Source organism: Vipera ursinii (genome assembly GCF_947247035.1).
Source record: "Vipera ursinii genome assembly, chromosome: 12".
Lineage (NCBI taxonomy): Eukaryota > Metazoa > Chordata > Lepidosauria > Squamata > Viperidae > Vipera > Vipera ursinii.
In genome coordinates, this window is record NC_139525.1 from 16,962,992 (window position 1) to 16,975,371 (window position 12,380).

The window sequence follows — 12,380 nt, forward strand, 5'->3', positions numbered from 1 at the left end:
TATCATGCTCCTACCCTTGCTAAGCCCCTAGGGAAGCTAATTAATGATAATCCACTTCAAAACCCAACATGTTGTTCCCTCAATCCATCTGTCTTTCTTTGTCACACACTCCACATACAAATATGTATCCACACATTGACAACATTTCAGTATTTCAAGTCAAAAGCTTTTCAGGGAAAAGTGGCACCGGGAAATTGCGTAGCCCCAAATGACATTTGCAAGACTGCCAAAGTTTCTTCTCATCAGGAAGCTGGGTCTTACCTGATCCAGGACAATTATTTCATCAGCATCAACCACTGTTGACAACCTGTGTGCAATGAAGATGGATGTTCTGTGCCTTACAATGTCTCTCATGGCACTCAAGATGTTCTGAAAAATTAAAGATAGGTGGCAGGGGGGGAAACTCATCTTAAAATAGATTAGCAAATGAGTATGATTTAATCACACATAGAAACAAGCTGCCAGCAGTTCCAATGTCATAAACAAAGAAAAAAAGTCACAATTTGATGCACACATAGTTCTCAACTTATGACTGTTTGCTTAGCAACAACAAAGCCACAACGAATTTCCCCACAGCTATTTATGATTCGTGTTCGAAATTACAATGGCCGTATCCTCCCCCCACGATCCCTTGATTAGATTTCAGGCACCTGGCAACTGGCTCACCTTTACGATTGCAGTGTCTTGCGGTCACATCTCTGTAATTTGCAATGGTTTTATTTATTATTATTTTTTTGCCATTTTCCAGTGTTTATTTTTGGTTTCCCGCAAAAAACAAACAAACCACGCCTACTGGAGGAAATGTATTCATTTAATGACTGCATCATTTAAGAATTGCCAGAAAAAATGGCAAAAGAAATTAGGTCCATGATGCCTTTACCTGTGATAGCAGCGAAATAGGACTATAATTCTAGGCTCAACTATGATTGTAAGTCAAGGACTACTTATATTTCATTTAATGTACATGCTATGAAAACTATGAAAACCACAAAAAAGAGATTCCTTCATTGTGAAGTCTAGATATCCCAGGGGAAAAATCAGAGGAAACTTTAGTTTCTAAACAGGAGAAATGTGCCTGCTGCAGCAGTGAATTTTTTTCTTCCTTTATAATATAGGAAGGCAACAGACACATTTTGCATTCCCTTAAATACCCTTTTGATTGCTTGTTGCACACTTTGGGGGGAAAGGAGTCATATTTTACTAGCTGCTTTTAAAGTGCAGCTGTGTTGTGTAAACATTCAACTTCATCTGACAACCTCATAATAAATATAGCAAAACGAACGGCAACAAACAAGTAGAATAAACAAGCTCTCTAAAAATTCTTATCATGATCAGTGAATAGAATCCGAGGAGATTTTTCTTGACAGGTGCATCTGCCTCCTTTTATTCTTTAGAAATGAACTGTGCATCAACCATCAACCGTCAGACCGTCTCGTGATCAGAGGTCCTGGTATGTCAAGTAACCTAACACAAGCAGACACGGTGAGCTTTGGCTGCAGACGAGGCAACTAAGGGAAGTTGCCCGAGGTGCAGGTGTCCATGTATATATTATGAAGCTGCCACTGTGATGTCACAGCATCTGTATCACAACACCCTGATGCTTTACAACCCTACCTGGGAATACAATTTGGTGCCAAATGGAAACATTATCCACACTGCATTATCCAAGAAAGATGCACCAGCAATGAGGATTCCACGGTTCTATGGCTCGCATGCAAAAATAATTGAGAGGGCCAATTTTTATGAATATTAAGTGGCAACCAGCTGCTTTCCTTCAAATTAAAACTTCACCTCTTAGAGTGAGCAGGTCAAGCAATTCCAACTGCTCTACTTAATACTTTTGTGCTATAATTTATTCAGAAGTGGGTTCATTTCTCCATCCAATTCTAGAAAAGCCGGTTCTCCCACTGTTCCACATTTGATCTTGGGAGCCTACGATAACAAAATGTAGGAGTGTAATAAAGAGGAGGAGGCAACCTACCTCTTCTGTAATGGAATCTAAGGATGAAGTGGCTTCGTCATAGAGAATAATGGGAGGATTCTTCAAGATGGCTCTGGCTATTGCAATCCTCTGCTTTTCACCTCCTAAAAAACAGAAAGACACGTGCACATAAAGTCAGTGAAAACTATTTTGGCTTGGAAGACCATTCTGAAATGAAGGACACGAGTGTGCCTTTGTGGCGGAGTAACAAAATTGGAAGCAACCTTGGTCCAACAGCCTGACGAGCAGGAAACTCTATGCCAGGGCTTTTCAACCAGTGTTACGGGTACCACCTGTTGTACATTGGCACCTGGCAGGTAGTACACGACCATCCTAGAGAAGTGGTGAGGGGAATGAGTTGAACCGGTGGCAGCACCGCAGAAGCCTGAGCGAGAGACGGCTGGAGATGCAGGGCTGTCAGGGCTCAGCGGAAGCGCCAGGATCAGCACCAGGCTCCAGCTGGAGCTCGGTGCTGATCCTGGTGCTTCTGCTGAGCCCAGAAGAAGCGCCGATCACCTGGAATGTTGCAGCATCTCCAGGGTCTTGTGAGTTACATTCAGATGCTTGGCAACTGATTCATATTTATGATGGTCACCATGTCCCAGGGTCATGTGAAGTGACCAAAACCTGCTGCAACCACCCAGCGGGGGGGAGGGGATAAAAACCAAACACACCCCACCCTACCCTCGCTGCCAATCCTCAACAGAAATTCTCACAATAATGAAAACCTCGGACAGGAGGAAGAGTGCCGCCGGGCAGGCAGGTGTCTTGCTTGGCTGTGGCTTGGGGGGCACTTTTTTCAGTGTCATTATAACTTCGAACAGTCACTAAGCGAACTGTTGTAAGTCGAGGACTACCTGTACTTCATCACTTTTTCCCTTTTTATTTTGATCATCAAGTATTTGACACCTTGCTAGGCGACTGGTGCTACTCAGATGTTGCCATATCCTAAAAGTGGTACAGTGGGTGAAAAGGCTGAAAAGCCCTGCTCTATGCCATTTCATTCAAATGGCTGACCTTGAAATCCTCCAGTGTTGGAGCACGCACAACTTCTGGAGACAAGCCGTTCTACTGATTAATTGTTCTCAGGAAATTTCTCCTCAATTCTAGGTTGGTTCTCTCCTTGGTTAGTTTGCATTCATTGGTTCTTGTCTGGCCGCCTTGTGCTTTGGAAAATAGGTTGACCAGCACTTTGTCTGCCCCCACCCCCCCTACAGATTTTGGTGTCTTGGCATGTTCTCCAGCATTAAGGACACTCTTTGCTTCCATTCTCTAAGGCCACAATTAGGATATTTTTCTAAGCCACCATACTGCTGCATTATTACTTTTAGGCGTACAGCCTTTCTTACAAAAATTTAAAGTCCATTTCCAATTTTGGAGGCCTTGGAAGTAATTAATGGTTATATCTCCATCTGCTTTCTTGTCCTACATGTCAAAGATCTGACAAGCTTCCATTTTAATGTTTTCATGTTCCTGGTGATGTGCCCTTCTAACTAACATAGCTTTGTTTTAGCAACCCACTTTAGATGGATAATAAAAATACTCATAAAAATCATTTAGACCATTTCTTGACAATGCATTTCCAATAATGTGATAAAATAAAGGGACAGTTTACCATCTGTAATGTTCACAATAGTTATTGCATATACTACGAGAAAAACAGATTTCATTTCTGCAGTAGTGACCTTCCTGCAAACCTCCTCAGCATAAGTCAATGCTATAATTAAAAGTATAGCATTTGATTAAGAAAAAAATGGCCATTTCTTAAACTGAGTTACTGCGTGGCTGCAATTTCCAAGTTAGAAATTAAAAGTCCAGCAATAAACAAGAAAGACATTTACCCTGATAAATGCTGAGCTTATATAAACAACGTGTTATATAAATCATGAACAAATAATGTTCCTCTCTCCTTTCTTAGTTCCTACATTTATAAAAGTACCAGAAACAACTCTGAACAGATTTTCAATGGAGATCACAGATTTAACTATCCTGAAAGATTCTGGCATGCAACTGTTGGCCTGGGACCAGGAAATCTCCCGGGCCACCATAAGATAAACAGCTGAGCAGAAACTGGGTTTGCTGATTCCAGCATCACAGAGAGAGGGGACAGTAGTTCATTTGGAGGACAAGACTGCCTACCTCTCATCCAAAGCTTCCTTGAGTAATGAGCTACCCAACAGGGTAGCATCCCTAGGAGTTAAAGTCTCGAGAGATATTTTAGAAGTGCAACATGTTTCGAAATATAATAGTTTCCATTTAATCAGAGGCTGCATATTAGTGAAGGTTGCTGCCCCTTTCACAGGTCTGGGCCAATCATGGGAATATTCAGTTCATTCCATGAAATATGCAGCATTTGATTTGTGTGCTTTCTTCCACTGTTATAACTGTGCCAGTTCAACAGTCGGCATTGGCTGGGAGTTTATTTATTGACTAGATAAGTCCCGCCTTTATTACTTTATAAGTAACTCAAGGTGGCAAGCATCCCTAATACTCCTTCCTTGTTCTATTTCCCCCACAATAACAACCCTGTGAGGTGGGCTGGGCTGCAACAGAGAAGCTGGCCCAAAGTCACCCAGCTGACATTCATGGTTAAGGAGGAACTAGAACACACAAATTTAGCTCCACACAGCTATACATCCTCCCAACGAATAATGAAATCCTTCTGTTTGCGTCTTCTTCCAACCTAAAGGTAAAGGTAAAGGTTCCCCCGCACATGCGTGCTACTTGTTTCCGACTCTAGGGGGCTCATCTCCCTTTCAAAGCTGAAGAGCCAGCGCTTGTCCGAGGACGTCTCCGTGGTCATGTGGCCGGCATGACTAGACACCAAAGGCGCACAGAACGCTGTTACCTTCCCACCGTAGCGGTCCCTATTTTTCTGCTTGCATTTTTACGTGCTTTCGAACTGCTAGGTTGGCAGAAGCTGGGACGAGGAACAGGCGCTCACTCTACTACGCGGCACTCGGGATTTGACCCGCCAAACTGCCGACCTTCTGATCGACAAGCTCAGCGTCCTAACCCACTGAGCCACCGCGTCCCTTATTCTTCCAACCTATCCATACTAAAAAGATTCATGGTGATGCAAATTAGATACATAAATGATGTCCCGGGATAATGTTACAGGATCCACTCTGGGTTAGTTTTTCTGAGCTTTTGGTCTCATGCTGGAGCCCAGGAACTTCTTTCTCACCAAAACGTCGGCTTTGGGCTAGTCTAGGGATAGTATTTATGTGGTGCCTGGTTGTGGGTCTTGTTTCCTTGTGCTGCCAAATCCTTGGCTCATAGAATAGCCCCACGCAGACATTCTGCTGAGTGAAATTCCCTGAGGATGGGATGATGATGATGATACTACTACTACTACTACTACTACTACTAATAATAATAATAATAATAATAATAATAATAATAATAATAATAAAGTTGGAAGGGACCTTGGAGGTCATCTAGTCCAACCCCCTGCTCAGGCAGGAAACCCTATACCATTTCAGACAAATGGCTGGCCAGTCTCCTCTTAAAAACTTCCAGTATTGGAGCATTCACCGCTTCTGGAGGCAGGTGGTTCCACTGGTTAATTGTTCTGACTGTCAGGAAGTTTCTCCTTAGTTCCAGGTTGCTTTTCTCCTTGATGAATTTCCATCCACTGCTTCTTGTCCTGCCTTCAGGTGCTTTGGAGAACAGCTTGACTCCCTCTTCTATCATGTCCCCCCTCATCCCTCTCTTCATTAGACTAGACATGCCCAATTCCAGCAACCGTCCTTTATATGGTTTAGCCTCCAGTCCCCTGATCATCCAGTATGAGTCCAAAAACTCATAGGATTAAACCTCTGGTCACAATGACCAACCCACATTGGATCCTGCAAATTAGATGAAACTCTAATAGCACTACATAGCAACTACTTAAAGAGTGATTTTTCCCTTCTTTCGATTATATATTTAGGCTGCGGTGTCAAAGAATCTTAGATAAAAATATGTTTTTTTCTACAATATGAGACGCAGATGCTTCTTTCATACCATTTATGAATCTCACAAGGAAAATTAAACAGAATTATCCTGTGTTCTCTATCACCACTGCCATCATCACTCTCAGCTAAATGTTGCCATTAAATAGTCAATTAAGAGAGACACACGTCAACCTTCAAAAAATTTGGACATCTACAGCTTCCAATTTTGATTAGTTATCAGTTGTGTCACGGGAAATCTTTACTCACTGCCTTACACAGATGGACAGACAACAAGTTTCACCCAATCTCCCAGCAACCCAGAGACAGTGGGTCACTTTTTTCCAGGAGCGAATAAAGGGGCAAAGTAACAAAGATGACTGGTACCCATTTTATCCCTTAACCCAGGAGAAACAAGCCTCTGTGACATTTTGGATTGAGAAGGAAATGAAAGATTTAAGGCACAAGCTGTTTACCCCTCAAGTCCCCTCCCCAGAGACTCATCTACCTGTGACTGACAGCTGCGTGGTCTCCTGTACTCATAGCTACGATGATACCATGTTTGGTTGTTATCCTATGACATTGGGATGTGTCCTTGTGGCCCTTGGAGACATAACAACAACAACAACAAGATGCAATCACTGGCTGCCAGTCAGTTTTGTATTCCTCCATCTTTCAATCTGTGTAGCTACTGCTAATTGTCTCCATCTAATCCAGGGGTGGGGAACGATGGCCCCTTTATGACTTGTGGACCTCAGCTCCCAGAATTCCTGAGCCACCATGGCTTTGTTCAGGAATTCTGGGCGTTGAAGTCCACAAGTCATAAAAGGGCCATTGTTCCCCATCCCCAAACTAATTAAAACAGTTATTTGGCCAACATACCGGGCAGGATGGCACGAAGAGCACACCAACTCTCAGTTCTTGATAATAAAAGTTTTCTGAGCTGCTTCTGGAGAAGCATAAGACCAACTGCTGGATGACCATTTAATATTAAACTTGGCATTTATCTGTCTGCTAAGAAAGGTCAGGTTAGGAAAGCATTCGCTGAGGCAAGACAGAAAAAGGGAGGCTCGGAGACCAGCGGCCCCTTGATTTCCTTACCGGAAAGTTTCAGGCCTCGCTCGCCTACTTGGGTGTTGTACCCGTTGGGCATTCTGAGGACAGCGTCGTGAATTCCGGCTAGCTTTGCCACCGCATAGATCTCTTCGGCAGAGGCATTGATATTGCCATACTGGAGGTTGTAGAAGATGGTGTTGTGGAAGAGAACAGCATCCTAAGAAACACACAGACAAAACGATGCTTCTTCATTACAAGTAGCCCTCAACTTACAACAGTTCATTTAGCGACCTTTCAAAGTTACGGCACTGAAAAAAAAGGGTGCATTTTTCACTTAAGACCGTTTCAGCATCTCCAGGGTCACCTGATCAAAATTCAAATGTTTGGCAATTGACTCACATTTACGACAGTTGCAGTGTGTCCTGGGGGTCACGTGATCCCCTTTTGCAACCTTCTGACAGGCAAAGCCAACGGGGAAGCCAGATTCATTTAACAACCGTGTTCCTAACTTAAAAACTGCAGTGATTCACTTAACAACTGTGGCAAGAAAGGCCGTAAAATGGGGCAAAGCTCACTTAACCAAAGTTTAACTTATCAAGAGAAATTTGGGGCTCAATTGTGGTCGTACGTCGAGGACTGCCTGTACCAAATGCCGATCGGCAATGCAGAGGGCCTTTGCAAAGTCAGCAGAGAGTTAGCTAGTTTTTCCCGAAAAGCAACAGAGCTCCTGGGACATTGGAAGAGCAGTCAAAGATGCTGCTGCAAGGGCCGTCCTAACCCAAGCTAGGGTGGCCGAGAGGAAGGATGCTCGCCATAATTTCAACATTAATAGGTTCTCTTGCTTACACCGGAGGTGCGGGGGGGCTGGGCTAGAAGACCTCCGAGGTCCCTTCCAGCTCTATAGTCTATTGCTTACAAAACAGCCTGGGAAGCTGACATGGCAGGACAAGACTGTTGAGGATCTACATATTATTCAGATTTATTTTATTTATTTTATTTTTATTTTTATTTATTTTTATTTAAACTCCCAGACTCTAACTGGCATCTTGCCAAAAACGGCAAGTGAGTGCAAGGACCGACAAGACCAGGGTTAGGCAACCTTGGCTCTTTTATGACTCGTGGACTTCAACTCACAGAATTCCTGAGCCAGCCACGCTGAGGGAGAGGTTTCCAAGCTGAGCCATGCTGGCTCAGGAATTCTGGGAGTTGAAGTCCACCAGTCATAAAAGAGCCAAGGTTGCCTAGCCCTGGACAAGATGAACCTGACGGGCAGTTGCCCTTTTACCCCCTTGATAGAAGGATCTGGATATAAGCAGTCCTCTACTCTCAACCATTAGTTTGCCAACTGTTCAAAGTGACAGTGACACTGAAAAAAAAAACCTGATTTATGACCAGCCCTCAGACTTATGACTGCTGGAGCATCGCCACGGTAAAATGACCAAAATTTGGGCATGGGGCAACTGGCACATACTTAGGCCATTCCAGGATCACACGAATACGGCTTCCAACAAGCAAAGTCAGTGAGGGGAACTACTTAACAACTGCAGCTTAGCAGCCGTGGCCAAATAGGTTGTAAAAGTGGGCACAACTCATTTAACTTTGCTTAGCAACCGAAATTCTGGTCCTAACTGTGGTCGTAAATTGAGGACTGCCTGTAGTCTTATTCAAACATTAATAAATTTTAGATGCCGGAGATTTTTTTAATGCTTGGGTGCCATCATTCCACTTCTGAAATTAAAAAGACTAAAATAGCAACATGCATGCTGCGTCCAATGGAAAAAGGCCTCGACTTACATCAGTTTGTTTAGCAACCGTTCAAAACTACAATGGCACTGTAAAAAGGGACTTATGATCATTTTTCAGACTTAGGACCGTTGCAGCATCCCCAGGGTCATGGGGTTTACCTTCGGATGCTTGGCAACTGACTCACATTTATGACGGTCGCAGTGTCCCAGGTTTGTGTGATCACCTTTTGCGACCTTTTGGCAAGCCAAGAGGGAAGCCAGATCAGTGGGTTACTAATTTAACAACTGCAGTGATTTACTTGACAAAAGAGGCAAAAAAGTCGTAAAACGGGGCAAAACTCACTTAACAAATGTCTCACTTAGCAACAGAAATTTTGGGCTCAGTTTTGGTCGTGAGTCGAGGACCACCTATACTGTGATAAGACAAATGTCCCTCAAGATATCCCAGGTCCAGGCCAAGGCTCCCCTCTGGACATTCTCTGGACTGTTTTCTTTTTGGAATATTTTTAGCATTGAAGTAATAGAATCCAGCCGTGTTTCTCAACCTGGGCAACTTTAAGGTATATGGGCTTCAACTCCCAGCATTCCCCAGCCAGCTGAATGCTGGGAATTGAAGTCCATATACCTTAAAATTGCCAGGGTTGAGAAACATTGGAATACAGTAAAAATGAGAAACGTTTCAAAGTTAGTGCCTAACCTGAGCATTATTAAGACACGACTGCTTCTCTAGACTAGAGCAGTATTTCCCAACCTTGGCTACTTAAGTGTGGACTTCAATTCCCAGAATTCCCCAGCCAGGAGCTTCCACGGGGATTATTTTGCTCCAGCTCCAGAAGCAACACTTCACAGGAAATCTTTTTGGTTGATGCTTTCAGCTTCAACCACTAGTTTCCTAAGGACATCGGTTTAATTTTTTTTTTCCAGCGGGGCTTTTACCAGCAGATCAAAACTCTTTCATTCACACAAGCTGAGCCTGCTATTCTGGCCTGGCTTCTCTTTCTTCTATCGTTTCTTTTTTGTCTGGCTTCCTGGCCCCCAGTTTCCCCATTATTACATCAGTCTCTGGGCCTGCAGCATTAGGATGACTTTCCAAGCAGGGAAGGAACCATACCTGTGGGACGACGCCTAGAGCCTTCCGCAGGCTTTCCAGACTGACATTTTGTATATTCTTGCCAGCGATATAAATCCCTCCCTTCTGAGGCTCATAGAAGCGAAATAATAATCTTACAATTGTGCTTTTCCTAAAAAAGAGAGAGAGAGAGAGAGAGAGAGAGAGAGAGAGAGAGAGAGAGAGAGAGACTTAAGGTTGGAACAGTGTTTGTACCTTTTAAAAAACCCAGCTCTTTAATCGCCGTTAAAAAAAGAAATCAATCAATGATGCAGAATTTTGTGCATCCATTTTACCCACCCTGACCCACTGCCTCCTACAATGGCCACTTTTCTTCCTGCAGGGACTTCAAAAGAGACGCCACTGAGGACTTTCTGCCCCTCAAGGTATTCAAAATGCACGTTATCAAAGGCGATGGTTGCAGTCTGTGGTGTAATCTGCAGGGGTGGAGCCAGTTCTTTATCCTATTAAAAGAAGAGTCCCGCTTTACACACACGGCCCAGAAGGTATTCTAAAGAGCTTAACAAGCTAAACAATAGATCTAATTGAAACCAAGGCACAAGCAAATGCCTGAAAGAGATTAAAAGTAATAATAATAATCACAAAAAAATCTAGCAGTTTCAGCCACAGGTAATTTCTCCCCCCCCCCCTCTTCTTTCAAGCTCAGTGATTATTTTGCCAGAATGGTCTGGCTCCAAAGCAGCCTTTTACACAATCAATTCTGCATCATTAATTAAAATGACAGAATAAAATTTCAACGCACGGGGCACACTTATATAAAATGCAGAGATTACACAGACCCCTTGCCTTCCCCCTCACCCCCCCCCCCAAAAAAAAGCTCTTTCAGAAATGCAACATTAGAATGAAGGATCTTCGGGAGCTGCTCAAACATCGCCATTAAAAACAAATCGGGATTCATTTTAAACTAGCACACATGACAAACATTTAAGGAAGATGTTATAGACAATACTCACTTTGATTTTAGTGTCTATGCTAAGCAGCGTAAACAGTAAGTTCATGTCTATGAGCGCCTGTCTCGTCTCTCTGTATACTGTCCCCAGGAAGTTAAGGGGTAAGGAAATCTGGAACAGCAATCCGTTCACCATGACCAGATCGCCAACAGTTAAGTTACCTTCGTGACAAAGAAAAAGTAGAGGAGCAATAAAGCAGTTTTCAGCTATGTAGCTTCAATTTTCAAAATAAGTTGCAGCAAGCTTATTTTTCCCAAAGCACCAAAAGGTAAGAGAAGAAACAATGGTTGGCAACTAACCAAGGAGAGAAGCAACTTAGAACTCAGGAGAAATTTCCTAACGGTGAGAGCAATCAACCAAGGCAACGGCTTGCCTTCAGAAGTTGTGAGTGCCCCATCACGACAGGCTTTCAAAAATAGACTGGACAACCGTTTGTCTGAAACACTATAGGATCCACCTTGAGTTTCCTACCAACTCTATTATTCTATGTTCTATCTAAGTTATTAATAACCCTACTCAAATTTATATTCAGCATAGATTCATATTAAAGCTGAAGTCAGCTGACAGCCATATGTTTAGATCACGCTGTCACAAAACCTAGTAGAAAAATGGGAGGGGGGACCTGCAACCCCTTGCTGCAAAACCACAGCCTTCCTTGTCCTTGGTGTGCCGGCGTGGCTGGGGGAACATCTGGGGAACCACCACAAACACAGGACATGCATTTGAAAAGAGCAAGGGAAAGGAGTGGAAGTGAAACATGAATATGAAGAACCAGGTTTGGACGAGTAAGAGATACCTGCAACAATTCCCTTGCTGGCCATCACCATGACGGCCGTTAATCCAATGCTGAATATAGCGCTTTGTCCAAAATTAAGCAGAGCCAAAGTTGAGGTAGTTTTCAGCGAGGCATTTTCATAGGTCTTCAAAAATCCATCATATTGCTGGGCTTCATAATTTTCATTATTGAAGTACTAGGAAGAGGGAAAAAAGACTGCATGATGTTCATCTCCTTAGAAAAATCCTGGGTGTTTTATGTTTTAGGATGCAATTAAAGGTAATCCTCGACTTAGGATCACAATTGAGCTCAAAATTTCTGTTGTTAAGTGAAACATTTATCAAGTGAGTTTTGCCCCATTTTATGACCTTTCTTGCCACAGTTGTTAAGTGAATCACTGCGGTTATTAACCCGGCTGTTAAGTGAATCTGGCTTCCCCACTGACTTTACTTGTCAGAAGGCCGCAAAAGGTGATCACATGACCTTGGGACACAGCAACGGTCATAACTATGAAAGAGTTGCCAAGCAGGATCATGAGGATGCTGCAACGGTCTATAAGTCACATTTTTTCAGTGCTGTTCTAACTTTGAAGTCACTAAATGAATTGTTGTAATTTGAGGACTACCCGTGTGTGTTTTCTGTGAATCCACTGGACCAAGCACTGAGCATGATCTGCCACATCAAGCCGTGCCACATTTCATATAATAATAATAATAATAATAATAATAATAATAATAATAATAATAATAATAATAATAATAATAAAAAGTTGGAAGGGGCCTTGAAGATCATCTAGTCCAACCCCCTGC

General features: G+C 43.0%; 1 protein-coding gene across 2 annotated transcripts in view; it reads right to left on the bottom strand.

Moving 5' to 3' along the window:
- ABCB7 (ATP binding cassette subfamily B member 7) overlaps positions 1–12,380 on the bottom strand; it is a 73,388-nt gene that overhangs the window by 15,331 nt on the left and 45,677 nt on the right. For both annotated transcript variants that reach the window (XM_083372319.1, XM_083372318.1), the window contains exons 9-15: positions 11,593–11,767; positions 10,800–10,957; positions 10,126–10,289; positions 9,829–9,958; positions 7,018–7,189; positions 1,982–2,085; positions 262–369 (exon numbers count right to left, since the gene is read on the bottom strand). In XM_083372319.1, the coding sequence (XP_083228445.1) occupies positions 262–369; positions 1,982–2,085; positions 7,018–7,189; positions 9,829–9,958; positions 10,126–10,289; positions 10,800–10,957; positions 11,593–11,767 (1,011 nt within the window). The remainder of the gene's footprint in view (positions 1–261; positions 370–1,981; positions 2,086–7,017; positions 7,190–9,828; positions 9,959–10,125; positions 10,290–10,799; positions 10,958–11,592; positions 11,768–12,380) is intronic.